The sequence below is a fragment of the Curcuma longa genome, chromosome 4, assembly GCF_044706935.1.
Source record: "Curcuma longa cultivar G26 ecotype Majalengka, Jawa Barat chromosome 4, ITB_CL_G26_1.1, whole genome shotgun sequence".
Lineage (NCBI taxonomy): Eukaryota > Viridiplantae > Streptophyta > Magnoliopsida > Zingiberales > Zingiberaceae > Curcuma > Curcuma longa.
The window spans coordinates 13,579,088-13,606,851 of record NC_133864.1 but is presented as its reverse complement, the minus strand read 5'-3'; the positions used below and the strand labels follow the sequence as shown (position 1 = coordinate 13,606,851).

Here is a 27,764-nt window from a genome sequence, read left to right as displayed (position 1 = left end):
AATTGCCGATTTATTTGTACACAAAAAGTAAAATTTCTCTAGTAAAATCAAGAACACAAAGTCAACTCTGTTTCTGTAGCTTCTGTGCTGCTGCGTGCTCTCCAAAGCATCTGTAGAACTCTACGAGACTGTTAACAACAGACTCATCGACCAACCGTGTAACTTTGACTAGTGTACAGTGGATTTGTTTCCCTTCCTGCAAACCTGGCATCTCTATGCATGACTTGATAGCCAGTGCTACTAGAAATGGATTCAATTTGAGATCGAGAGACATCATCTCCGCGTACAACTTCAAAGAATCTCTGTTCATCTTGTTCCTCACAAAGCCACCAACCATTCTGACACACAGATCATGCTCTTTGACTACCAAAGAATCAAAAATATGTTTTGCAGCCACCATCTTGTCGCATTTCTCGTACAACTCTACCAGCGCTGTAAGAGCTTTCGAGCCTGGATGTTGCCCAATCTTGATGGTGCGGGCATGAATCTCCTGGCCTTGCCTGAGAGCCAACTCTATAACGCATGCTCTGACCATTGATGCAAACCCCAGTTTGGCAGCAGCAGCACCGCTGATCCCATTCTGAAACATCCTTCTCATCACATCTATTGCCTTCTTTCCCTCGCCATTGCCATTGTACCCTTCGATCATGGCTGTGCAAGCCTCTACTGAAGGTTTGGTCATACGATCGAACACCTGACGGGCATTGGCCACACAGCCGCACTTGGCGTACATGTCAATCAGCGCGACGACAATGAATTCATCAGATTCGCATCCGTCCTTCACGAGCTCTTCGTGAATCCGAACCCCCAATTCGAAGTCTTGTACACTGGCGCAACAGTTCAGAGCGACCGAGTACGTGAAGGCATTTGGCCGAACACCGCCATCCGTCTGCATCGATCGGTACAAGTCGAGCGCATCATGCGGGAAGCCGGCCTGGTGGTAGACAGAAATGATGGTGGTCCATGAGACGACGTTCCGTGCCGGCATTTTTTCGAACAGGAGACGCGCGGTACCGAGTTGGCCGCACCTGCCGTAGAGCAGGACCAAACCGTTGGCGACGAGAGGGTGGGCGCGGAGGCCGGTCCGGGTGGCTTTGTCGTGGACGATGCGGCCAAGGCGGAGGGAGCGGGCTTCTGCGCAGCTCCTGAGGAGAGCAGCGAGGATCTCAGGTTCGGGGGAGATGGACTGGGATTCCATGAGGTCTAGGATGCCCAGGGACTCGCGGATGCGTTGCTCCAGGGTCCAATCGGCCGTCGGAGAGGGGACGGAGTGGTGGAGGCGGTGAGGTCGGTCGCGGGATCGGCGGAGATGTGCTGGGAGGCGACCGGAGGCAGTGGGAGGGAGGGGTACAGCGGTGTTGCGGCGCGGCGGAGGCGGGGCGGAGGCGACGACGGCCGCCATCGAGTGGTCGCCCGAGAAGCCTCGTTAGTGGCTAGTAAGATAGCAGGAGTTGTTGGGCCTTTCCCTAAATGGTAAAAGCCCAATTATACTTGGGCTGACACCAGATTCGACTTCGTCGATTCCGTATACTACAAGCATCGATTGCAATCCACTCCCGTTCGATCGTCAGTTGGATTCCCAATCGAGAGAGCAGCGCAGGAATGGAGAGCATGGGCGCCGTCGCCACTTCTTCTTCTCCCAGCAAACTCCTCTCCTCCTCTTGCTCCCTCTTCTCACATGGTCTCCTGCCCCGCTCCTCTCCCTGTCGCAGCGCCTCCGTCCAACCGAGAATAAGATCTCGGCGTAACCTTTCTGTGTCCGCCGTGTCGCGCCGAGGGCGGACCCTGTCGGAGGGGTGGAATCTTTCGGGTTCGATTTCCGGGACCGCGGCTTTCCGGATGCCGAGTTTCGAGGAGCTCGACACCACCAACATGCTCCTCAGGCAGCGCATTGTCTTTTTAGGTTCCCAGGTATTCTCTCTCAAAAATTTCTAATCTGAGCGTATAATTGTGCATTAACTCTCATTTAAAGATATACTTTACTTTGTTGTCTGTTAGAACAATCGTTGCAATTCAATTCTTGATCAGAAATCAATAATTCCCCCAGTGTTTTTATCAACGCCCCCCATATTTTCATGCAAAAAAGATTAGAATTGGCTAACAAGATTTTAGAAAATTCCGATTAAGATTAATGTTTTAGGTTGAATAATTTGGCTGATAACGTAGCCTGGCAGATGTGTGATAAGTTGTTGGTATTATAAATCCAGAAAAAAAAATAGCATTTGGTGTTTGCTGAATAGTATGGATAGAATTCAAACGTCAATTGGAGAATTATAAGCGTGATGAATAGGTAGCAATCCTCTGTTCCTATTTTCTGGTACATGCTAAGGCTCAAATAGATTTTGATGATTGTGTGCTTTTTTGAGTCGATAGTGTCTGAGCAGCAACTTTATGACAATATCTGCATTAAATATGACCACTTTGAAGAATGGTTTTGCTTTTGCAGGTAGATTATGAGAATATCAGTGGCGCTTAACACGTTTGATATGTATTTAATGCTAAGAGGGCTTTTTATATCTTACTTATTGCTAATTAGAAAGTTTTCATTTAGGTAAATTTCTTGCATAAGGATTTCAATCTACTTCCTATATTTTCCTAAGCTATGATATATATGTCATGAATTTTGTACTTAGAAATATCAAATATACTCCATATTATATATAGTATAACCAAGATACCCAAGTTGATATGCTTGATTGCAGTAATTTGTTAGGATAATTGTGTAACTTTGAATCGTGTCTTACTATTTCAAACATTAACTGTAAGGAAAACTAAGAATTGTTGCTTATCTCATTTTACCCCCTTTTGAACATCATTAGGTGGATACTATGACTGCTGATTTATTAATCAGCCAGCTCTTATTTCTGGATGCGGAAGATCAACAAAAGGAGATAAAGTTGTTCATTAATTCACCTGGTGGATCTGTCACTGCTGGTATGGATACTCAGGACTGATATGTTATAAATTCGATTTCCTACTAATTATTACTTTTACCTAAGGATGAATACTGTATTTCCTTGATGTGATGGAAAATATAAGAATAAGAGAGGTAGGAATATAGCGTGAAGAGAAGAGAAATTATATATGTTTATCTAGTTGTGTTCTCCTGAAGGATGGAAATAAGGAGTTTAATGTTTTTAGCATATCTCTATTTTCTTTGAAAACTAGAGATCAGTTGTTGGCTGAGAAGACGACAGGGGGATCCAAAGTTGATTGAAAAGGCTAAAGCAATAGCAAGGACAAGTGAGGCACGTTCGACAATATTGTTCTTTTGATTTGGCAGGATCAATTTAAAAGGAAGAAAAAAAATCTCCAACTTTCTTTCCCTACCCATCTTTTTCTTCAAAAATGACCTTTTTGTGTCTCCTCCCTCCCTTTTTCCTTTTATTCCTTCTTTCTTCCATGTTCTGGCTTCACTTCTTTTTTTCCATTATTTGTGCTACTAAATTTAAATAAAAAAATAAAAAAGAAATTAGGATGAATGGCCTGCCAATCATCGAAGTTATTCTCTAGCCTGTTCAACCACTGCTCAGTTCATCACTTGTGTTAGTAATTTCGTTACTTGATTCCACGAGAATTGCTACTGACATAGAAGGAGAAAGTTGAGTGATGAAAATACTGCAATTTCAGTTTTTAAAATAAAATCATAATATAATATATCAACTCAACTAAGTTCATCTCATGTTCGATTGGAGATTATCTACAACTGTACTAGCACCAATATGGTCTCCAATAGACCATGGTAGGAGTCATTCATCAGAGCCCCTATAGTGGTTAAGTTGAACCCATTGGTTATGGTGGATTGGTACACCTTCAAAACTTGTATCAGTTTTTCTCTTCTACAAGCATATTTCATTTCTATCTCTTACTAGTTATTAATTCATGTCTTACTTTAGTATTGTTATCAGCATGCTGCTAAAAAATTTAGAAACTGCTTTGAAATTTCAGGAGAAATGTCACTTAGATAATAGTAGATTAAAGGTTATCTTTTTCTGCTGCAAAGAATAAAATGCTCCTTAACTCACTTCAGTTGTAGTGTATGCAATAAGCACCAGTAGATTTCATGTTGTATACTTTCAGATATGTGCAATGAAACATTTGACAACTACTCTTGGGCTATCTGCTATATTTCCTGTCATGATATTGACTTGGTAGATCTGTATCAAGTTTGTTATATATATATATATATATATATATATATATATATATATATATATATATATATAATCATTACATAGACCCTCCTTGCGGAAATGCACAAAAATGATTTATGCACATTGGAGATGCATCAGGTGATGGTATAGACTATAGATATATAACAAGCGATTAAAAAAAAGACTTAAACAGTGGATAACTATTTAGAATGTAAGGAGAATGTATTAGAATGGAAAACTAAGACCACTAACAACAGCTAGAAAACCAAAGTCTGAGCACTTTATGCTTTGCTCCTTATGCATTGAGCATCAAATTCCTGATGATCCTTTCAGTTGTCTATCTTTGGTCCATCGTAGTGGTGCTCAAACGACAGATCAGAGAATAGAGCTGTTATTTAGTCCTCTAGAAGCTATTTAGATTTTTACTAGTCATTGATAATATTTTGCTTAATAATATTAAGCACATCTTGCAGATATGTTCGTTATGTTTTAGGAATGTTATCTGCATTTTCTCATTGTTCTTGTAGTTGTCTCTTATGCTTTTGCTTCAAAATCTAGCCATAGTCACAATGACAAAAGCATAAGGCTTCCCTTGTCATCATCCCAGTTTACAGAAGTATAATGATTTCTCCTTGTGGGATTGCTGTGTAGTATTTCCTGTCTGTATGTTCCTATCCAAACATGTACATTTCACTAGAAAATTAGGATTTAGAACGTGATGACCTGTTCTTTGTTTTCTTTTATAAGTAAATAATTGACAAAATTTTCCAGGAATGGGGATATATGATGCTATGAAATTATGTAAGGCTGATGTTTCTACTGTTTGCTTGGGTCTTGCTGCATCAATGGGTGCTTTCTTGCTTGCTGCTGGGACAAAAGGAAAGAGATTTTGCATGCCAAATGCTAAAGTTATGATCCATCAGCCAATGGGAAGTGCTGGAGGCAAAGTAAGTTATTGTCCTTTGCGTTTGAGTTTGTTTTTATGGAAATTACTGACTAGAGAGAAGTGGTGGTTTTTTGTTTGCCTCATGATTCTTGCTACAACAACCAAGCCTTATTCCACTAGGTGAGGTCGGCTATATGGATCTTTTTATGTCACTTGCAAGGTTGCAAGTTTAGGACAGAAATTTTATCATTCCACCCAGAACAATAGAATGATAAAATTTCTATCTTAAACTTGCATTGATTTCTATAAAACAAAAACTTACAGAAATATATTAAATATGGAAATGCATTTTGTATTACAAAATTTGTATGATAGTACTATTTATTAGAGATTGATGTTTTGAATGATTATTGCAAAAAACAATTCAAAAGCATGGCATACAAGGGAAGTATAAGTTGAACATAGAAGTGGGCCAACCCCAATTTTCTCTTCATGCCTTAGCAACAGGATAATTTATTATCTTAGGCATATGAATATTGCACTTGTGATACTCATATTCATTGTTTTGGTATGCACTTCAAATGCTCTTTGATGTACTACATAGACGATTTATTCTTATTATCCAAGGCAGTAGAACTGACCCCGTATCTTCATATGTTGCTAAGCCTACATACCTCATACCCAGATAATAGAAGGGATGTGTTACAATATTAAGTAAAATTATAACAATATCTAGAGAGGTTAGTTACTTATATTGAAGAGATGTCATTCTCAAATAGTTAACCTGTTCTTTGAATTGCTCCTCTTTCTCTTCATAACATGATAGATCCACAACTTGTACATTAAAGAATTCTTTCTACATTAGATATTAAATGGTAAATGTTAGATTTCTCAATTCTCTAATTAGAAAGTGCTACATGATTTTAATGCTCAATGGTATGACAGTCCTCACTCCTTTAAGTTTTAATGTTGCCCTGCAAAAGAATATGCAGCCGTGTTAGATCTCCCTGACAGTCCTCATTCCTTTAAGGAAAGATCTATCTGTTGAATTCCAAACAGGGTTGAATCCCAGATCAGACCATCTTGACTCTCCTCAACAAGGAGATGAAATTGATGCTTATAGATATTCCTGAAAGTACTAGCAAATGTGGACCTAAAAGAATTATGCTGAATCGGAGATAGGTTTGCTGCAACATACTTTGAAGATTAAACTATTATCTAGATGAATTTTACCGTTTCTACTGTTTCTGAAACAGTTGTTATATATGGTAGACAGTATATGATGTAAGAATGCAATCGATCAGCTAAATATTTCTTATTACTGTGATAATAGAAAAGAAATATTTCCTTAAAAAATATCTATGTATTGCACTGTCCGAGTTATATAGAAGCTGGAGCATCACTAATTCACGGAATGATACTTGCTATGGTTGATCGATGATCCTATGGTTTTTGTTGGGAGCACATTATGAGTTCATTTCGTATATAGGTGCTAGATGACCAATGCTAAGATGTTCCGTCTCTTGAAGGTAAAGTTGATTTTTGATGCTTTATCATCACTCTTAACCAAAAATTGAAGTGGGTCGCATGGTATTTTTCTCATTTGTCTTCGATGATAAAGCGGGTTACCAACATTTTTTAGTTAGTTGCAGTTGCCAATGTTTGCGTGCTCAGTGTAATCAGACATAGATTTTGATCTTTGATATGAGGATACTCAATAGTTTCTGCAATAAGCTGATTAAACTTTCTTCAGAAGCTCATCATAGTTATTCATCTAAAAAACACTCAAGCATGCAAGTAGTTTATCTGTTTTTATTACGGTTTGCTTCATTTTAATTAAGTATATTCTTTTCAAACCTCTTGTCATTTTTGCTTATGCAGGCAACCGAGATGGCCCTGCAGATTCGAGAGATGATGTACCATAAGATAAAAATGGTTAAGATTCTATCTAGAATAACAGGGAAACCTGAACACCAGGTGAGAAATTGGATTGAGAAATTGGCCTGCTGTTTCTACTCTCATTTGGAAGCTTAGTTGTTCTTCTGCTTTCAGCTTGAAGTTGATACCGCTCGTGATTTCTTTATGAATCCCTGGGAAGCCAAAGAATATGGATTGGTAGACGCCGTTATAGATGACGGAAAACCAGGACTAGTTGCACCCATTGGGGATTCTGCACCACCTCCAAAAACCCTCATCTGGGACTTCTGGACAGCTGAGGACATGAAAAAAAGTAAGCAAAATCTACCTTCAGAGGAGAAGCTTTTAGAAGATGGAAGTAAAACTGGCAGCAGAAATGACGATAAAGGTAAAGAACTACCAAAGGAGGAACCAACGACCGTATGAGACAAATCAAAAGCAGCGGACTGAAGAAACATTGAACACTGCCAAGATACGGACTGAGTTGCTTGGAGAGAGAGCAACTATAATTACTAGTTGGTTGGGTGTTGTAACATGATTCTACTGCTCTTGTAAGCGTCATTATTTGACCAGAATTAAAGTTGAATAGCGACAGAAGTAGTTTTGGATATCATAGATGATTCCTGTTCGGCCATTCTCTCTTTAGCTTTCTGATTCATTCTATGTTCAGAATTAGATGCATCTGTACAGTGTCACAGGCACCGAAGATGTAAGACTAAGGTTTGAAATCTTTCACTAACGAGGTTAAAGTTCAGACTACTAATTCACAAGATAATCAATAAATGAGCAATATGGCCGTTCCCGAGATATGTTGAGTTGGTTACAATGGAGCAAAGTTGTTGAAATGGCCACCTGTTCGAATCTCGGCAAAGCTGAGGCAATGTCTTTTTCCGTTATGGTCAATTGTAATTTTTCGATTTACTTTTTCACAGATGTGATCGTAGGACTGTCGGGATGGCGACTCTTTTGTTGAGACATTTGTATTTAGACTTTGAAGCTAAAAGAAGGCACAGGGGACTTCTTATGGGAGCTGTATCTTTATCCTCCAACACAAAATCCAAATACACAATTTGGAACAATAGAGAGGCAGTAGTTGTTATAAAGACTGTATTTCAAATTTATTGGACCAAAGAAAAAGATATCTACCTGACACCTGAATTTAAAAAAGATAAAAGAAGAAATTGGCAAGTTGTTCAACTGCAAATGCCTTACTGATGCTAAGGTGAGGCAATGCCATCAAATCTCCCTTCACCACCAAACCCATTTCTCGAATTGGGATTGCATCACTTCACTAGAATAGTAGAATGCCAACGGCCATCAACGTACTGCAACGTGGGGAGGTTGCCAACCAAACCAACCTCAACCAATCTGCAAGTCCCAACCTTTTCATCTCCGAAAATGACAGGTTACAGAGATTGCAAACACCAAACTAATACAATCATTCTTTATTTGTTGTGAAGTAAAAGGATCCTCTCTAATGGCAGCTTTGATAATCCCAGCGATCCTTGTGATCTACTTCTCCAGTGGGTGCGACAATCTGGAGCTCCTTTTGCACCAATTCTTTATTCTGGTGGAAATGGAAGGAAATGCATTTGTTTGAATTAAAAAGTTGAAGTTTGAAGTCGCATGGTAGTATAAGAAGTAGATATGGTGGATTCGACGAAAAGGCACTGGCTTTGAGTTCTCTGTAGAAACATAAGCCCCATAGTCCACTCTTGGTTTCTTCTAAAAACCCACGTTCTTCTTCCTCCTCGTTGCTCCCTTTGGTTTCCGGGCGTTCTGCTCTCAGAAAGGTGAGACCTTGGAGGAGCTGTTGAAAAGCTGCGTGTTTCACCAAGTCGAGGGTTGGTTGCGTTTCTCTTTGAACTCCCATCGATTTGTGTGAGCGTTTGATTTTGAAGAAGCTTGTTGTTTCAGCAAATGATATTTTCTTTTTCTTTGGTTTCGATATGAAGTGATGGGAGACCATTTTGTGTTACTGGCGGACCGTCTGCTCACTGAGTCAACCCTGGAAGCTGCCATTGAAGGTATCAAGCATGGATCAAGCATGCCATCGTCGACCTTCGAACCTGACTGTCCTCCGACAAAGAAAACTATTGGAGACGGGGTGTTCACCGGAGAAACGGTTGAATGCCGTATCTGTCGAGATGAGGATGAAGATATCCACATGGAGATTCCATGTTCCTGTTGCGGAAGCTTGAAGGTAACTAACTGAAGTGTTCATAAGAATTGTTTTTCTTCTCATTAGTTGTGGACACCTTGCAGTTTGCTCACCGAAAGTGTGTGCAGAAGTGGTGTAACGAGAAGGGTGACACGACTTGTGAGATATGCCTACAGGTATTCTCTGATTTATCCGTGGACATGTCTGATAACTTGCCTCTGTTCTTGATATTGTAATTACATCATTCCAGCAATTCAAGCCAGGATATATTGCCCCTCCCAAGCTATTTCTTTACGGGACTAGTCCTATGCATTTCAGGTACTGACTGACTAATTTTCATTAATTTGATCAAGCATTCTTCATAAGTAGCAATGGTTAATGTCTGCTCTATGGTTTAGGGGAAACTGGGAGGTCTCAAGTCAGAATATTCACAACCAACAATATTTTACGATGACACAAACTGACCATGTTTTCCTGAGACCACCTAACTATGATCATGCAGCTTCAAGTGATAGAAACATTACTTATTGCCGTATAGCTGCCACAACAGTAAATGAAACTTCTGAAGCCTAAGTTTTCATATGATAGTTCTGAAGTGTAAATGAGTTTTTTTTTTCTTTTACAGGTCATGATTATTTTGGTTCTATGGCATTCTCTCTCGTTTATTACTAATGGAGTTGAAGAATGCTGGGTCTTGCTTTTCACAGTAAGGCTTTGCTAGAACTTTATAGTTTGCTGCAAAACTTAATTTTAGCAAATGCTAACTTATACATCCATCAAAAACTCAGCTGTTGTTCTTGAGGGTCGTTGGGGTTGTCCTACCTCTCTATGTTATGCTGAGAGCAGTGTCGATATTTTATCAACGCAAAATGAAGGTAGCTCTGCTTTTTTACTAAGTAGCATTCTGAGAAGGATAAGAGCTAGACAACTACTAGTTCCTTTCTTACCTTCATGTCGAGTCTCAGTTGTGTTTTTGTGTTTCAGGCAATGCACGAATCTTCTATTTCAGCATCAGAAGTTCGCGACCAGCATCGACATCTGCACCCATCTCAAATGATACAGCCCCAATCACATATGATCCACATTCATCAGCCAACATCATGACTTACAAGTTGATCTGACAAATTTATGATTTAAGCTTCATATACATCAAATGTGTACAGTAAATATGCTTGTAGAGGTATATGGAAGATCACATATAACATCTCGAAAAACAATCCTACGTTTATGTTCAAAGTTAGTAAACATGAAAGAACTAGGACCTGCAGTGCTCAAGAGAGATTATTCATAAGAAACCAAAATATAAACCAGGCTTGAACCAGATTATGTAGGTACGTAGACAGTAGTTCAACGACGTTCAAATTCATGACAAACGATATTTCATCACAAAGACAGACGCAAATGACAAGCAGGTGGACTCGATTCAAAGCTCCCAACACACAAGATTATTCAGGGACGATAACAAGAAGAACATCATTCTTCCTCCGACTCTGCACTCTGAAGCCACTCCACGAAGGGCTTCACGTTCTTGAACACCAGAGAATTTTTGCCTCCTGAGATGCCTTCGCTATGCCACTTGATTATAGTATCTTCTTCGAGTATGTCACCATCGTAAAGTACCTTCACAACTAGAGCAACTTCCTTAACCGCATCTGGACTGCACTTGCCACAAAAGGCTTCCACGGCATGGAGCAGAAGCAGCTGGGCCGCTTCATCTTGCACAATAGCAGCGATGTAGTTCTTCTTCTTCCCGACCTCCTTGGAAAAGCCTTTCCCTGCTCCATCAAAGAGCGCTTCAAAAACTGCAGTCATCACTTCCTGAGGAGATCCCTTGAGAGAGCCCAAAAAAGTCTGAAGCTGGTTAGGGGTGATCCCATTTTTCAGACGAGATTTAATTTCTGCAGTGTTGATGCCAAAGCTGTTGGCCTGAGCGCCATTACTTTCATTGTGCATTGTGTTGCCATTGGCATTACCATCAGTATGTCCCTTCTTTGCCTTCTCTGGTTTATTTTCCTCGACAGGCTCTTCATTGGTGGAAAGCATTACCATCTCAGCAGTTACAGAATTAAGCTGCTCCTGGATACGCTGTTGAGCTGCCGCCAGCGAAGTATCAGTCTGCCACTCTACATCATCATCATCATCATCATTGTGAATCTTATCATTTTGTCTTTCAACAGGAGAAGCTGAGCCATCTCCATCAGAACCAGATTTCTTCTTGGAAACAGTAGTCTTTGAGGGTGCCCCATCTTTGATAGATGTGGTGGTGGCTACTTTCTTCTTTGATTCCTTCTTGAGCTTCTTCAGCTCTTCATCAGCTGCTTCGCCTTCCTTCAACCTCTCCTTTTCTGCCCTCCTCATTGCCTTCTTATCTTTTGACCCTTTCTTCTGCTCTGGTGGGTTCTTCAGTATGAAAGTGGTTAGTTTGTCCCTCATATCAACATCAGACACATATCCGCACGCTGCACATTTAAGAGTTAGCATTTGTGTCTTGGAGATGATAATCTCAGTCTCAGGGTTGCCACACCCGTAGCATTGCACATATTTCTTGATGAAATTTTCAAGCAGGCCAGCAAGCTTGGAAGTATCATGAGCACCATTAACCAAGGAAACACCTGTCTTCTCGTCAAATTTAGATTGAGCACCCAACTCGCATCCAAAATATTTGGTTGTGTAAGAAGCAGGCCTTGCCAATGCTTTAGCGATATCAACCATGTTTACAATATTTGTCTTGATGCCATTGCCTCTGCCTTCAATTTTAGTTATCATCCTAGGCATCTTATACCTATAAAAGGCATCATCACTGTTTGCAGCACCAATATTCTGCAGAGCCATCTTCACTCAACTGATTATTCAGTTCCAACAAAGTTGGGCGTACCAAAGGTCTCAGGAACCAGAAGCAACAACGAAGTCCCTTCTTTCACAAAGACAAAAATTATTTTCTATGCCAAAAAACGATGGTATGAAATAGCAACCACGAGTTGCTGGCTGGTGATGTGGCCCGAAATGCATGCAGTCAAAACTCCCCAAAGAGAGACTAGTGGCCAGAGAATATTCTCCAAGCAATCCAAATGGTCCCAAAAAGAGAGAGGCTTGCTCAGACATAAAAGATCAACTTTGCAATCTCGGGTTTAGTAAGTTGTGAGATATCTACTTCCTAAGATACAAAAACAAAGAATCATCAGGAGGAACTAGATTTTCTTTTAATTCACTGAAAGAAATAAACAACAATGAATGGTGCAACTAGTTATATAAGCAAAATTGATAACAAGACATGCTGAGAAGAACAAGTACATAACATGTACAAATTAGAATATACACTACTGAGAATTTAGCTACAACTCACGAAAGTTTGGTTATGTTAATCTGGAATAGTATGATCTCATCAATAATTCCAATTTAAAAGTTGGTTCTTCAATTACACCAGTTGTTGTACCTAGTGAGGAAAACAAATCTCTCCACTCTACCAATCAATCACGAAATCTGTTTCCTTCTATCTATCAGATCTCTTTGCATCTTATTTCAATATTAGGCTAATCTTAAAGGTCAGAAGAGCCCAATTTCACATAATCATAGCATCTCACAATATCCATCAGATGGTAGCAAACAACTCCAAGTCAACAATTCGCCTTCAATTGGATATCTAATTTACTAGCAGTGTCAAATTTCTTACTGGGGTTTAATAAGACACGGATTTGGTATCAAACCAACTCCAAGTCCATGTCTGATAAATACATGAGAAAATTGTGACAAGTGCAATTAATAGAACCATAGTTAATAAAAAAAATTCGAATAAATTTATTTATTATCATACACTCCCATTAGAATGAGTAAGAAAACCAAATCTACAAGACAAGAAAACTACTGTGCATCCGCAGAATCAATCTCAAACATTAATCTACACTTACCTATTGCACAAACAGAAATATCATGGATATAGAGGAGATACATGAAATATACTAACGCATAACAAATATTTCGCTCTTCAACTAGATTATAACAGGGATAAATTTTCATCATCCAGATCCTAAAACCTGAATACTATTTCACATCTACAGTCGATCAAAATCATAACAATCAAAAAGAGAATAAATCTAATCCAAATAATAAAAAGAAATCCTATATTGCAATATCTGAGGTAAATCACCAGATACATCAATTCGATGATCCAATGTCACCCCAAAACACGTAAGCTCGCTAAAAAGGAAAAGGAATTCCAGATCAAGAAACCAGATTATAATCGAAATAGAAGACAAATAAAACGAATCTCTTTCACCTCGGATTAGATCGATGGGGTCGATCGCGATGAATCGCCTGGAGATGAAGCGAACAGACGGAGCGGTGAGTATTTATAGGGAGCAAGGGAGACCTCTTCGCTGGCGCATTAGGTTTGTTGAGGCGGCGGCGATTGTTTCGCTTGTATGGCTGAATCCGGCCCATCGCACGGCCCATGACACATTAAATTATTAAAATTAAGAAAGTATATTTTTATAAATTTTATAAAAACAATGCTCCTATGCCTTTATTCGACTATTTTTTCCTATTTTATTTGCTTAATTTCCTTAGTTTATTTTATCTTGAATGAATATTAATTTTGAATTGGTCTATTGTAATTGAAAAAATTATTTTATATTATCTAACAACAAAGAATAATATAAAATAATTTAATGAAAGAATATTATAATTTTTAAGAGAATTTAGGTTTACAAATAAGGTTCAAAATAAAGGTAATACTAAATTCAGTATTAAAAATTATTAGCAAATACCTGTTCGATAAAAATTATTAATATTTTAAAACAATTTGTGCATTGTTATACATTAAGCAATTTAAATTATTGTATAAATATTAGAAACAAAAAATATTTTTAATTCTGAAAAAAAATTAAAAAAATGAATTTCTATTCGCAGGTTAAATCTCGTCGTCGACGAGAGTACCAACCGAAACCCTAGCGGCGGCCTCTACGCGATACTGCCGTTTCTTTTCCTCTTCTGCGCCGATTCTTCTTCTTCTTCCTCGATACGATCGCCCAACTCCTACTCCACCAGGTAGTTCCGAGTCTCCTCCTCTTATGCGCCGATCGTTCCTCTTCCCTCCCCCTACGTGAGTCATTTCCAGCGCCGAATTCCTCTTTTCAGGTAGTTGCTTGTAGTAAATCACGCTCAGCTAATTCGTTTGCTCCAGTGATGTATCAGTTTAAAAGAAACCTGAACTTCTCAGTTGGTTTGAGAATGAGATTTATTTATATATTTTTACTAATGAGTGCATTTAAAAGTTTGTTTTTTTTCCTACGACGGCTGATAAAAGGAATGCACCCGTTTCCTATTTACTATTTTCGTGGTTGATGTTTGAGTGAGAATTCTTCTCTCGACTGTTAACAATATTTTGATTAAATTGCTTTAAGCTATCATCCCATGTGTTTGTTAACGCAGTCTCCTGCAATTGGGTCATTACTAGTGTCTGACACCAGAGCTTGGGTGTTGATTTGTTTTGTACATATTTCTTTATTTCTCCCCCACCTTTTATATTTAGTGGATGTGATTATACAAAAAGTGTTCACTTTTAGAATTTTTTTATGGTATGTTTGTTTGATCTTTCACGAGGTAGATGAGGGATTCCTCCAAGGAATGAAGGTGCAGCAGTAATCAAGCAACTTATAAATCATTTATAATAGCTCTTTTGCCCCTGTATGAGTTTGATGTTTTATTATTCTATGTTAGCATAAGAGTGTCTCAGAAGAATTCTTTGTTGATATTCATGTTCTAAGGCTTCTAGAAATTTATAATTAGGCTATGGTACTATGTTAATCGCTTGATTTTTGCTTAACAGTTGTTTATATACTGGTGGCTGTAACAGATCTCATTAGGGCATGGACAATTTATTCTTCAAATTTTATTTTTAGAAATTAGTTACTATCGATCAAATGACATAAATCAAGATCCCCAATCTAACAGGCAGTAGCAATCATGGCTTTAAGTAATATAGGTACCACACACTACATAGAATATTTGCAGGAACGCAGCAGATGTTTCATCATTGTTTTTCCCTGTAGAAAATTGTAATTAATCCCATTGTCAAGTAGTTGTGATTCACTATTTGTCATTTTATTTCCTCAGAATTCATACCTTCTGGTTTTCTTGCTCGTTGTATCTTGTATTTCAACACAGGATCTGAGGAGCTTTGATGTTACCAAGCCATGATCCAACTGTTACGCCTTTTCTGATATTTTTAAATGAAAGTTGTTTACCTTCTGTAGAACATTCAATGTTTTATTTTCTTTGTTAGCTTTTCCTAGTGTGGCTACATAAGAAAATGGCCTGTCCAAACATGTAAATCGTTTTAGCAAGTTCACACAAAACTTAATTATAGAAATTTTATGTACAACAACCTAGTAACTTGCTTTCATCAATTACTTAATCATACTTAGTCTCTCAATCATACGTATACACTATTCAGTTGAATAGATGCATCATGGAAAAATCATAAATCAGTGCAGATCCCAATAATCACATAAATTCTGTTAGGTTTTTGGATAATGGTCAGGGATTGACGTGTTATAAGAATTATGACTATACACTAATTAAATTTAAATCATGTTTAAATATTTGGATAATTTATTGTTTTTATATAGTTTTGACTAATCCTCCTACTTGTGTGAAATTTAACTTGGATTTTCTATGTTTAACAGATTGTAAGAATGGTTTTTATGGAAGTAGATCTGTCATGGAATGTGATAATTTCACCCGAGCAACTTGATGCAAAAGGGCTCCTGCTCCACAAAGCTATTATCTTACGACTCATGGATGACATTGCAAGTCGGAAAGCATCAAAGGAGCATGGATACTATGTTGCAGTTACTACCTTGAACTCGGTAGGGGAAGGAAAGGTGAGGGAACTGTCAGGAGATGTACTGTTTCCTGTGACCTTCACCTGCATCACCTTGAAACCCATCAAGGGTGATATTTTAGTGGGTACTGTGGATAAGATTCTGAAGCATGGCATATTTCTGAAAGCTGGGCCAATAGGTAGCATCTTTCTTTCCGAGAAGACAATGAGAGATTACAAGTATGTTGGAGGGGATAACCCCATGTTTCTGAACGATAAGCATGCTAACCTTGAAAAGGACACTATGATCAGGTTCAAAGTACTTGGCTTGAAGTGGTTAGAGTCTGACAGAGAGTTTCAAGTACTTGCAACTCTAGCTGGTGATTTTCTCGGCTCTCTATGACTTTTCGCGAATAGCTGGGATCTGTGATCATATCGCTGCATCGAATGCTTGTGATTCCCCATGTTGTTAGCTAACTTAGTTGTTCCAAGAACCAAACTTCCATGTAAAGCTGTTGGATAGTTGTTGTAATGAACTGGCTCTAACTTGAGATGGCCTTTCTGTGCCTGTCTCGACCGCGATGTATAAAAGCAGTTGGAGAATGTTCTACGCGATGTGTAAAAGTAGTTGGTGAATCCTATCAGTAATCTAGCGGCCTACAACCATGTAATACAACTTCCATTTGTTTTTAGACATTCTTAATCTTACTCTCATTTGGAGCCTTCCCTCTATCTTCCATACCTATCTTATCTTCTCCAAGCACTCTGAAAATCTAGACGGCACTGTTGCCGCCTTGGATAGCTTCGACCTTTTCTCTTCAATTTCCAACACAAAAATTTATCATGCCAATATAAGATTTGCCCATGTCAAATATTTTTAAGACTCCTAAATAAAATATATATATTTAGACTTTTAATGTGTTTTTAAAAATTAATATTAATTTATATATATATAATATAATTTTCTAACTTTTTGTGATAAAAAATATTAATTAAAATTTTATATTCAAATTTTGATAATAAATCTGATTCAATTAATAAAATTGTTAAATTATTTAATATTTTCTTGAGATATTATTGAACATAAATAATTTTTTAAAAAAATTATTGATTTTAATTTTATATTGTCATTATCCGCATTAGAAAAAAATTATTTTTTAATAAGATTTAGTATCTCAAATGTTATTTTTAATTTTGAATTTATTATTATTTTTAAAATTTTTAATTCTGTAAATAAATTTAAACCATCAATATTTTTTAAAAAATTTCAAAGATTCAAATAATTTTCTTTTAGAAAATCTTCCTTAAATAATTTTAACGTCATATAAAAAACTAAAATTGTTTTACATATTTTAAAATTTTCAAATCTACTTTGAAGTGAAAAATGATATGATCAACCCTATAATTGAAATTATTAATTTAAAAAAAATCAATAAAAATTTCACCTCATTAGTTTCATTCTCATCAAATTATTTTTTCTTTTAATTATATATTTTTTATAAAATTTTGATTCTATATTAATTTTATTTGCAATCTCTTTGATATAAATCATAGCAAATATAAATCTGTTTTCTCTATAATCATTAAAAAAACAAAAGCTTTTAACAAATCTAACACAATAGCAATGTTAAAAATTTACTAACCATATTAACTATAAATAATATATCATACTTAAATAATCATACCTAATAAAAATTTAAAATTTAAATCTCATGTTAATAAAAAAATTGCTTCACATTTTTATTTTAGGATCAACTCAGATATATGTAAGTTTATATAAAACATCTTTTATTTATGGAGTTTACTATTTTATTACTTTAATATTTTCTGGATGATTTTTTGAATTAGTATGTGACAATGATTTAAAAGTTAAATTAAAAATACGATCTGCAAAATTTTATATCTTTTTTAAGAATCCATTAGATTTTCAAAAATAAAATATACAATTAAAAAAATCTATAATAAATAAAATTAAAATAATTAAAACTTAAAAATGAATATTTTTAAAAAATAATCTAAAATTAAAAATAAATATAATTCGTTCATTCAGCAATTTAGATAGGGTTTCATCTCTTCCATTCGCCAGGTCTAATCTAAGCCGTCCGATAAATCCTGACGGTCCATGATTTCCACAACCACGTGACACTTTCCCCTTCTCTCTTCAGGCTTCCGCATCGCAAATCTCAATCCTTCGGCTTCGCTGGGCAGGCACCAAGCACGCCATGTCGAGTCCTCCCTCCTCCTCTTCCTTGCCCGCCATTCGATGGCCGCGCTTCCTCTCCCTCGTCCTCTTCTTCTTCGTCGTCCTCAGCTACGGCGCTCTCGGCGGAGGCCGCCATGTCATGACCATCCCCTCCTCCGCCTTCCGCTCCCCCCGCGGCCTCGCGTGGGACCCCACTGCACAACACTTCCTCGTCGGATCCAGCCTTTTTCCGGCCGCCGTGTCATCCGTCTCCGATGCCAGCGTTACCGAGACCCTCGTTTTCGACCCCAACCTCCCTGCTCAATCTTCAGTTGCCGCACTCGCCGTAGACGATCGCCGCCGCCGCCTCCTCGTGGCCCTAACCAATCCCGCCGCTCTCGCTGCTTACGACCTTCGCTCCCCCAGCCCCCGCCGCCGCATCTTCCTCGCACCTCTCCCCGATCCCTCCGCCGCACTCGGCGGCGTCGCCGTTGACCACGCCACAGGGGCGGCCTTCGTCACCGCCGGGAGCGTCGTCGTGAAGGTGGATCTAGACGGGGCGGCTTCCGTGCTTTCCAGATCAACGATTTTCAGCGCCGATCCGTCGTCGGAAGGCCTGGGCGGGGTGGCGCACGGGAGCAACGCGTACCTGTTGGTGGCGGAAAAAGGCGGTGCTGGGAGGGTGTTCAGGGTGGACGACGAGAACGGAGGAACCAAGGAGGTGCTGGGAAAGGCGCCGGCTTCTGCGGCGGAAGGAATCGCGTTGCGGGCCGACGGAGGGGCGGTGGTGGCTCGCGGAGGCGCGGGAGCACGGTGGCTGAGGAGCAGGGACGCGTGGTCGGAAGCAGTAATCGAGGACGAGGCGGCGGTGGAGGAAGGGTGGCGGGCGACGGCAGTGGCAGTGCGAGAGGGGCGGCGGGCTTACGTGCTGGTGACGCCCGCGGAGGAGGGCGGAGAAGAGAAGGGGAGTAGGATAGAGGAGGTGGAATGGAGGAAGGAAAGAGAAGAAGACATGGTATGGTTGTTTGTGCTAATTGGGGTGGGCTTCGCCATTTTCCTCTACTGGAGGTATCAGATGAGGCAGCTAGTCACCAACATGAACAAGAAGATTGCATGACAAGAACAAAGCAAAGCAAACAAATGCTTCAAATTTATTCCTCTATCAGGTCTCTCACTATCTTTTTCCTCACTACTATTGTTCTTTCTTTAGTCTTTGGTTAGGACATTACGATCGAGTCTATTTGTGTATATCTTCTGTTGGGATGTAAATTATAAATTATTGTTTCCCAACAGGAATGCTCTATTAGTGTCATGTTTCCTTCTCATGTGCCTCTTGCTTACTAGCTCTGTTTTAGCTTTTGTTTCTAGTGCTAATTGTTCCTGGAGAATTCTTCATGAATATGAACAAGACAAGGCGAACGAGGAAAAGTAGAAGTTTAACATTCTTTGCTCCGTATCATAGGAAAGATTCATATGAATTGATGAGAGTCTCTGACACAGGCTTCTATATTTGTTTCCTTTGAGCCTCTTGGACATGAACACTTGACGACCATTTTAAAATAGAGTTGATAAATGTTCAGCTTCTTGTTTGGGCATCCTCTCTGATGACGGCATCAAACTCTTGGAAACCAAGTGGTTGACACAGTCACAAGCAACTCGACGGAGCTTCCATCGCCGGTGTCATTGGGATTGTTTTGAAGCTCAAATTTTACCCTCAGTCAAATTCAACCCCCAACTATATAATCTCCAATTACCAAATGAATCTATCAGCTGTAACCATGTTGGGATGTTGTTGAAAGCGTGGTCATTCCACGAGTCCAGAAGATCTTGTCAACTGATCTGTTCCTATCATTGCAGTAAAATCACTCCACTATTCTGTCCCACTTGTGAAGTAGTAAATCGAAAAGTTATTATTGATCATTACAAAAAGGATATTACCTATTATAGTAAATTTGTCCCGTAATAATCAATTCAATTGTGTTCCGAAATAACCATCTATCATGCAATCACATAATGGCGCAAAGAGTATGCATTGAGAAGTAGGTATATTGCATCCCGTCTCATTACTAGTGTTTGTATCACAAGCATGAGACCGTTGTTTTGTAGAGGCTTATTCAGGTGTTGACATGCCAAGCCAACCTACTGGAGTAGGGTGCCATTGTGTTTTAGATGTTGATGAACCCATTTCCGTTGAGGTGATCTAGTATTTAATTTTTACGAGTTGATTAATTTTGAGATAGACAATCTGATTTTATATTTCATCCATCAAATAAATTTAGGAAGAATGATGACTCCTGACATATCAATCTAGCATCATCAGTTATTCAATTGTCATAGATGTGTTTTGTATGAAAATTGAGCATTGATTGTTTGGGAATACATTTTATTCTTTACCACCGTATCAAGCCCTGAGGGGTAGAGTCAACAATTTGAGTTGGGTCATTGGGTTGATCAGTCTCATCAAACAATTTAAGCGGATTGGATTGAAATTTTATCAATCCATTTTAAGGTGAGTTCAAGTTGGCTGAGTCGTATAAGTCTGCGACCTGCGTGGGTCCGTTCATAACATGCTTGGATTGGTCTGCGGGTTGAGAAAATTTAATATTTTTTCTTCAAAATTTAAAATTAAAATAGAAAATTCAATGAATCAGTGGATTTGATCTGTCTAAATTTCAATTCAAATTTAAAAAATTACAATCTAAAATTAAAAATTTTTAATATTTTTTATTTTTTTATAAGTATATGGGTTGATCCGTCTAATCTGCAATCCGTCCTAGGTTGTGTTGAGTTGAAAATTTTTCATCTCGTCAAGTTGGTAGATTTACTCGCTTCGTTCTATCATATAATAGATTTTTGACTGATGAATCGGTGTTATATTTATCCGTTTGACAGCTCTACTTGAGGGCTTCTTTGATGTGAATGTACCTCTATGAGATATGGTCATAGAAACATTGTTGCTGACCCACCTACACTACTACACTAGTTTGACATGTTAAATAACTTGTTCTCATTTTAACAATACGTTAAAATTAGGCCAGAATCTTCCATTACCATAAACTATGGTCTTCTCTTCGTAAATGATAAACTCATTAACAAAACTAATAATCAAGAACACATCTCATTCCTTTTTTAGTGATTAATTTAAATTTACAATTTTCTTTATTAGCATATCAATGTAGATTTTGGCACATTAGCTTAAGAATGACAGGTAAATTTATAGAAATAATTTTAATGTTATATTAGGATAAATAAAAAATCCACATAAATTATGATAGTTTTATTAATTAACTTTTTAGGAACAAACTTTTTATTAATTTTTTTTGGGAAAAAAGCGTATTGGAAAATAAAAATCAGCACGAATCTTCAAGCAAGATTCTTCATTCTTGCTCTCCAAGTAACTCTGTACTGGACAAATAAAATGCCTTTGGTTCCTAAACCAAAAAAGAGGCAAAGATGGCGTCGAAGTCTGCGATCGAACACGAGATCGCGGCGAATCACGACTCCTTTCGCTTTGGGCTGCATACCGTCAGGGGCGACATCGTTGGAACCCACCCCCTCCAATCCCTTCGAGAATCCGTAAGCCACCTTCCCCAGGCCCTTCTTTTGAATTCGATTGATTTCTCCTGTTTGGGCCTCTTTCGCCGATCACGCATGAAGCGTAACCCTAATGCTTATCCTGATTTTGTTGTTGTATCTTCTGTCCTGCTTTTGGTTCTGAACTCGATCAGACGAGTAGGTTTTGGGAGGAGAAAAAGCGGTTCGGTTTGGACCTCACCTATGGATCGGCTTTCAATCTGAGGAGAGATCTGGACGCTCAAATTCTCTCTAGGTATGTTGTGTTGCTTTTGGTTGTCCAATAGTGAGTTTTTCCATGTATATTTGGCCATAAACAAAATCAATTAGGTTGCTAATGCAGTTTACTCCTTTCCTAAATTTTGTGTGCATACTTTGGTTAGTATTTGATCTGTCTCAGTATTGTATGTTCTGAATCTCGAATAACAATTAAATTAACCATCATTATCTTATTCCTTCTGGTTACTCATGCTCAAGGATGCAGATAAAATCTTCGAGTTAATGGTCCTTATCGTATGGAAGTTACAGAAATTTGTCTATCAGTACGGAAGTTAGGACAAAAGCTTATATTCTAGGGTTTGTCTAGACTTGAACTATGTTTATCGCCTTTTCGCTATACAACCACAACAAGTCTTATTCCACTAGGTGGGGTTGACTATATGAATCCTTCTACACCATTAGACTCTATCCCCTACTATATTATCATTTATATTTAAGTAAATTTTATCTTTTTTTATTGTTGCTAACTCCGTCTTTTTTGTCTTCCTCTTCCTTGTTTGATTTGCATATATATATATGAAAGAAAAATAAATTAGAAAAAGAGAAATAAGACAATAATATAGATGGGATGAAGCCAATGCACTTGGGAAATATTTATAATCTGTTTGGATTATGAAATGTTAATGAATGATAAATGTGTTCTTTGTATGAGTAGAAAGATCACTGTTTCTATCTGAATTAGAAGCCTGTTATTAGCAAACAAGATGAGTTATGGCCTTTGAGAATCCTTAAATTTGTGGACTAAGTGCATTTTGGCATCTTTTTCCCTTAGTTTTCATTGTGTCACGAGCTTACATGACATGAGAAATTTTCTTGTCCTTACAACTCAGTTGAAACTTTATTTATTTTGATAGTATAGTAGTGATGGAAGATTTTAAGCACCAGAAACTTTTAAAGAATTGAAAAAAAATTAGTGCGAAAAAATAATTGATGTAGAACAGTTCTAACATAAGAGATGGTTGTGTTGCTAATGCTTGACCATTAATTTACCAGATCATGCACTGGAAGTACTTTCCAGGCTTGGTACTAGATACATCTTGATTGTGCATGCTAACACAGATTTCTTTTATCAGATGTTATGGCCATCCTTTAACAGCTCTTTGCTTTTTTTCACCATTGAAAAGTTATCCCATCCATTCATCCTTGAATACTCATGGAAACATTTCTCAATGCTCAAGCATACACCAAGCATAATAATGTTGCCACATATTGTTATGGTTCTCCTAAATTCTAAAGACTGGAAATTCTACTCTCCATCTCTTTTGTACCTTTGCTCTCCATTTCTTTGCATTTGTCTAGGATTGCAGTTTAAATTAAATCAATTGAGATCTTTAGATTCCCTCATCAATCCAAAGATAATCTTTTGTTTCTTTGTTATACTACAAGTGTTTCATAGGATAAGTAGTATGGGCATGTAATCATTTTACATGAAGTATGAGGGCAGCACAAATGATTTTTTTGGAAACCTCATCCACCCCATTTTTATTTAATCATTTTAGGCTATTAATGTTTAGTTTTCTCCAAGTCCAAGGGAAGTCCATTGGTAAGTTAAACTGTTGAGAATTTGATGCCAATCAGAGATGTAGTAAGATTTTCTAATTCTTCTATTGAAATGTATATAGATTTTGAATTAAGTTAGTAAAATGTTAAAATATTTTACAAAAAATGGATGATGATGCCACACTTATAAGGATTTGCCAACTTACTTTCAATCTGAATATTTGGAGCTATAGTACATACTGGAAGTAAATGGAAGCCAGAAAAAGGGTTATTCATATGAGAATCATTCTCGTGTCCAATTTTAATATATCTAGGATTATAAGTCAAGTCAAGTTAGGATGAGTTTAATAGCTTTGTTGGTTATATTGAGAACTTCCTAACAGAAAATTGGAAGATGAAAGACAAGAAATTATCTACAGAAGAAATAGAAATATGATGTCACGTCCTCTGATGTTCTGTGCAATTTTGGAAGTTCACATTAATTAAGCATTGGTCAGTCATCTTGTTTTTCTTCAGAGTTATGCTTCCATTATATACCCTGAGAAAATCTAGAGTTTCCATTCGTGTATTAGTCAATAATTGACAAACATCAATGATCAATATTGATGTCTCAGTTGCTTATACATTGGAGCTGAGTCAACATCTGATGCATATTCAGTTGTCTATACATTGCAAGAGTTGATTTCTGATGGGTATCACTTGCAGATACATTGGAGTCTTACCATATGCCGATACTAATACTACACACTCCATTTTACTCTTTAATATCTAACTAGAAAAATTCTGTGTTCCAATGGGTTTGCATCATCATTATTGCAGATTCCAAAGGCCTCCTGGAGCTTTGCCATCGTCCATGCTAGGTTATGAGGCTCTCACTGGTGGCTTGGATGATTTTGCTTTTGAAGATTATCTCAATTGTATGCAGTTTTTCTCTTTTCACAAGCTCTTTACTGTTTCCTCAGTTTTTTCACTGTATAGATTTTATTGCTATCTTGTGTTTCCTCTATGTTGTTATGATATTAGTAATGGTTGTTCAATAATCTCCAATGGGATGCTTCTGTTATTTCTTTTATGCTGATTCCAATAGAAACGGAAATTGGCTGGATTGGAGTAAAATTTCGTGCCCTCCTTTTGCGGGACAATCATCTTGGCCCACCATATATCCCAACCTCAATTGGACAACCCATGTAGCATGCACCTTGGCTTGCATCGCCTTCCTCCACTTTTAGCATTTCTTGGCTTTTGCATTTGAGTTGAAATGGGAAGGTCAAATATGTGGTGTTAGTTTGATAATTATGTCTGTCTTCTTTTTATCAACTGTTGGGGGTTTACAATGATGTGGAAAATTTGTTCTTTAGCATGAAATCTTTCTCATTCTTTTCACTGCTGTGTTCTCCCCATGTTTCTTTGTCTAAATCTCGTTTTAAATCTTTTTCCCTTTTTTGGCAGTGCCACAAGATTCAGAGACCTTCAGACCAGTAGACATGAACCATGGAATGGAAGTTCGCATTGGCATATCGAAAGGACCTGTTTGCCCAAGTTTCATCTAATGTATTGTCTTATCATGCTGTCTGTTATGCTTAATTGCAAAATTTGTTGTGTGGATCATTTGAAGTCTCATCTTTATACTGTGAACTAATTTTGCTGTTCTACGAATGCTGCTAAAAATGTTCAATGTACTCAGTTAATCAGTTTGAACATCTAAATCGTTGGTTCTGGCAACATGCGTGAGCATGAGTTTATTGATCATTCAATAGCAGACACAGCTAAGGTGCTGGAATACCTTTTGTATTTTCTTCGCATTGCAGTATGATAGGTCTACCTTTAATGCCATATTGATAGTCGTTTTTAAAATTGAATATTGAATGAGTCGAGTGAGCCAAACAAACTTGGCAAGCAAATCAGGTTGGCCTAGTAGATTTGATTGGATAGATCAAGTGATTCAAGAGAATTTTTAATTGATCGAGCAATATTGACATCAGAGTTGAATTAAAAAATAATAATTTTACAGTAATATAAATTTCCACTCGTTTGCCACTCCTCTCGCCAAATTCACTAGTTTCAAAAGTACTGAAAGCGAGCAGACGCCGATGAAATCTAGAGGACGACGATCTTCACCAATCAGACGACGACTTACTAGATTACGTCTGCACTGATCACTCTGCTCCGATGGGAAATGGAGATTCGGCCACGTCTCTCCGTCGCCGTCAATTTACAGTTCGTCGGCCACATCAACGTCAGCGTCGCTCCCGGTCACTAGCGGTGACTGGAACCGTGGATCCCGTCACCGCGCCAGAATAAATCCTCCCTCCGTGATGCCGCCGTTCCTGCAACCTGACGGCAGTCGACGATGGCAGCGGCGGTGGAGAATTGGACGCGGGGAGACGACAAGGCCTTCGAGAACGCACTGGCAACGGTGGTCTCGCCTCCGGAGGAGCGGGGAGACGGTGCCTCGTGGTGGGAGATGATCGCAGCGAGAGTGCCGGGGAAGACGGCGGCGGAGGTGCGGCGGCACTACGACCTGCTGCTGGAGGACGTGAAGGCCATCAAGGCCGGACGCGTCCCGATCCCGCGATACCCCGGCGAGGAGGCGGCGCGTAATTCGTCCAAGGAGAAGCACCACCGTGATGGTAACCGCGGCCGCCATGGATGCTCCAAAGCCGAACAGGAGCATCGAAAAGGAATCCCATGGACAGAGGAAGAGCACAGGTTAATTTTGTTCCTCGATTTCAATGTTCCCCTTGCTCTTCTTCTTCTTCAAGGCCATGAATCTTTGCAACTCACAATGATGATCAACTAAATTGTCCGAGGTTGATAATTTCTTCTCTTAATCTTGTAGTCTTTTTCTCCTCGGTCTCGAAAAGTTTGGTAAGGGCGACTGGCGGAGCATATCGAGGAACTTTGTCAGCTCAAGGACTCCTACTCAAGTCGCAAGCCACGCTCAGAAATACTTCATTCGGTCGAACTCCTCGAACCGTGACCGCCGGCGATCGAGCATCCACGACATCACAAGTGTGAATGGCGTCGACGCGTCTTCTCCGCAGGGCCTTGTTACCGGCGCCGCGAATCCGACAGCCGCTGCATCGCCGATGAAGCAGCAGCATCATTCGCTGGCGAATGTTCCGGGAATGGCCGTGTATGGACCTCCAGTTGGTCATCCGATTAGCGGGCACATGGTTACAGCCGTGGGCACTCCGGTGATGCTTCCTCCAGTTCCAGTTGCATATCCAGTTCTTCCACCGCCGATGCACCGATAACTACTGCTGTTTTGCTGAAGAATTGAGCTTCAAATAAAGAGGATATGAAAAATCAAGCTGTTTGTTCTTCTTCTCCAAATGGGTTTTCACCTGAAACCTGAGTCTGCATCCGTAATAATTTTTGGAGAACAAAAACAAATTAAATAATCCATTTTGTTTCCATCCGTACTTGATCGGGGAAGATCACGAGGAGCCAACTTGTCTCTCGAAGTAAATTAATAAACTGTAAGTTTGATCAAGTATTAAGTGTTCTCCAGTTGGACACTTGGACTCAGCTGCTGAAAGAAAGGAAAAAAAAACAAATTAAGAACTACAGTCTCTTATCTTTAAATCTTGGTTGAATGTTTTTGATTCTGAAAGCGAACTTAGTGATTTTGTGTCAAAATGATCAGATGGATTGAGCTCGATCGCAAACTAAACTTCAAAAGCATGAATTTGAGAGAGTGAATGAAACTGTTTGTGTGATTTTAATAGTAATGGCTTTCATTTGACTGCCGACTTCTCAAACAGCGTGCAGCTCTCAGTTTCCACAATGCAACTTCCAAAGGCTAAAGAACGAGCAGTGCACGCTCCTGCCACCATCTCCATCTCCTCCCTCTCCATCTCTCTATAAAAAGCCCCGAGCTAGAGACCCACAGATCATCCATCAACAAATAAAGGCCCGTCGTTTTTGTTTGGATTCAGTCGATGAAGATGAGGAGAGGAGGAAAAGTGCCGTCGCAGCGCGGAGGGATCAGCAGGGTCCTGCGGGAGCAGAAGGCGAGGCTTTACATCATCCGCCGCTGCGTCGTCATGCTCCTCTGTTGGCACGATTGATTCCCCACTGCCTTTTTTTTTTCTCTTTTCTTTTCTTCTTCCGGTTTTTTGGAGTTCAGTTTCCTTTTTTGGCTTGTAAAGAGAGATTTTTGGAACCTTTTTTCTTGCTCGCCGGAATGGAGGCAAGAATCTAACACATATAACGTACTGAGAGATAATAACAACTCTGTTCTTGTTGGTGTACGAGTATATTTAATTTCAGCTATAGATTTTTCTGTT

At 38.7% G+C, this 27,764-nt stretch overlaps 7 protein-coding genes and 1 pseudogene across 9 annotated transcripts; 6 read left to right on the top strand and 2 right to left on the bottom strand.

The window, feature by feature from the left end:
* Positions 1-61: 61 nt before the first annotated feature.
* LOC141827117 (pentatricopeptide repeat-containing protein At5g27110-like) lies at positions 62-1,198 on the bottom strand. Its single transcript, XM_074714383.1, has one exon. It carries the CDS (start codon positions 1,196-1,198, stop codon positions 62-64), a length of 1,137 nt encoding a protein of 378 aa, XP_074570484.1.
* Positions 1,199-1,294: 96 nt separating this feature from the next.
* On the top strand, positions 1,295-7,594 carry LOC141828677 (ATP-dependent Clp protease proteolytic subunit 3, chloroplastic). Its single transcript, XM_074716133.1, is given in 7 exon segments — positions 1,295-1,461; positions 1,463-1,568; positions 1,570-1,911; positions 2,820-2,934; positions 4,926-5,101; positions 6,922-7,017; positions 7,093-7,594. Coding segments are annotated over 7 exon segments (1,278 nt in total). The 5' UTR covers positions 1,295-1,309; the 3' UTR covers positions 7,384-7,594.
* A 1,101-nt stretch (positions 7,595-8,695) lies between these two features.
* On the top strand, positions 8,696-10,349 carry LOC141827519 (uncharacterized). Its single transcript, XM_074714787.1, has 8 exons — positions 8,696-8,801; positions 8,913-9,160; positions 9,223-9,294; positions 9,369-9,436; positions 9,517-9,667; positions 9,744-9,824; positions 9,907-9,993; positions 10,103-10,349. The coding sequence occupies exons 2-8, from the start codon at positions 8,915-8,917 to the stop codon at positions 10,220-10,222; spliced, it is 825 nt and encodes a 274-aa protein (XP_074570888.1). The 5' UTR covers positions 8,696-8,801; positions 8,913-8,914; the 3' UTR covers positions 10,223-10,349.
* Positions 10,350-10,399: 50 nt separating this feature from the next.
* Positions 10,400-13,461, bottom strand: LOC141827518 (eukaryotic translation initiation factor 5-like). Of its 2 annotated transcripts, none has more exons than XM_074714785.1 (2): positions 13,392-13,461; positions 10,400-12,272 (listed from the first exon to the last, which is right to left on the bottom strand). In XM_074714785.1, the coding sequence occupies exon 2, from the start codon at positions 11,948-11,950 to the stop codon at positions 10,592-10,594; it is 1,359 nt and encodes a 452-aa protein (XP_074570886.1). In that variant the 5' UTR covers positions 11,951-12,272; positions 13,392-13,461; the 3' UTR covers positions 10,400-10,591. The 2 variants fall into 2 exon arrangements, with proteins under 2 accessions (XP_074570886.1, XP_074570887.1); XM_074714786.1 differs by having other exon boundaries at positions 10,400-12,265; positions 13,392-13,459.
* A 567-nt stretch (positions 13,462-14,028) lies between these two features.
* On the top strand, positions 14,029-16,582 carry LOC141828115 (DNA-directed RNA polymerase V subunit 7). Of its 2 annotated transcripts, none has more exons than XM_074715485.1 (2): positions 14,029-14,161; positions 15,802-16,582. In XM_074715485.1, exon 2 carries the CDS (start codon positions 15,811-15,813, stop codon positions 16,339-16,341), a length of 531 nt encoding a protein of 176 aa, XP_074571586.1. In that variant the 5' UTR covers positions 14,029-14,161; positions 15,802-15,810; the 3' UTR covers positions 16,342-16,582. The 2 variants fall into 2 exon arrangements, with proteins under 2 accessions (XP_074571586.1, XP_074571585.1); XM_074715484.1 differs by having other exon boundaries at positions 14,041-14,251.
* A 1,521-nt stretch (positions 16,583-18,103) lies between these two features.
* Positions 18,104-19,311, top strand: LOC141828171 (uncharacterized). The gene has a single exon (XM_074715544.1). It carries the CDS (start codon positions 18,161-18,163, stop codon positions 19,235-19,237), a length of 1,077 nt encoding a protein of 358 aa, XP_074571645.1. The 5' UTR covers positions 18,104-18,160; the 3' UTR covers positions 19,238-19,311.
* A 2,245-nt stretch (positions 19,312-21,556) lies between these two features.
* LOC141827981 (cyclin-B1-2-like) lies at positions 21,557-25,163 on the top strand. The gene is made up of 4 exons (XM_074715330.1): positions 21,557-21,696; positions 21,849-21,949; positions 24,292-24,389; positions 24,922-25,163. The coding sequence occupies exons 1-4, from the start codon at positions 21,574-21,576 to the stop codon at positions 25,020-25,022; spliced, it is 423 nt and encodes a 140-aa protein (XP_074571431.1). The 5' UTR covers positions 21,557-21,573; the 3' UTR covers positions 25,023-25,163.
* A 523-nt stretch (positions 25,164-25,686) lies between these two features.
* On the top strand, positions 25,687-26,807 carry LOC141827356 (transcription factor MYBS1-like; annotated as a pseudogene).
* Positions 26,808-27,764: the final 957 nt, after the last annotated feature.

Bases quoted from the DNA above. Each gene is read 5' to 3' on its own strand.
- LOC141827117 (XM_074714383.1), bottom strand. From the start codon at position 1,198: ATGGAATCCCAGTCCATCTCCCCCGAACCTGAGATCCTCGCTGCTCTC.
- LOC141827519 (XM_074714787.1), top strand. From the start codon at position 8,915: ATGGGAGACCATTTTGTGTTACTGGCGGACCGTCTGCTCACTGAGTCA. The intron at 9,161-9,222 runs GTAACTAACTGA...GACACCTTGCAG, and splicing joins CCTGTTGCGGAAGCTTGAAG to TTTGCTCACCGAAAGTGTGT. The intron at 9,668-9,743 runs GTAAATGAAACT...TTTCTTTTACAG, and splicing joins GCCGTATAGCTGCCACAACA to GTCATGATTATTTTGGTTCT.
- LOC141827518 (XM_074714785.1), bottom strand. From the start codon at position 11,950: ATGGCTCTGCAGAATATTGGTGCTGCAAACAGTGATGATGCCTTTTAT.
- LOC141828115 (XM_074715485.1), top strand. From the start codon at position 15,811: ATGGTTTTTATGGAAGTAGATCTGTCATGGAATGTGATAATTTCACCC.
- LOC141828171 (XM_074715544.1), top strand. From the start codon at position 18,161: ATGTCGAGTCCTCCCTCCTCCTCTTCCTTGCCCGCCATTCGATGGCCG.
- LOC141827981 (XM_074715330.1), top strand. From the start codon at position 21,574: ATGGCGTCGAAGTCTGCGATCGAACACGAGATCGCGGCGAATCACGAC. The intron at 21,697-21,848 runs GTAAGCCACCTT...GAACTCGATCAG, and splicing joins TCCAATCCCTTCGAGAATCC to ACGAGTAGGTTTTGGGAGGA. The intron at 24,390-24,921 runs GTATGCAGTTTT...CTTTTTTGGCAG, and splicing joins TTTTGAAGATTATCTCAATT to TGCCACAAGATTCAGAGACC.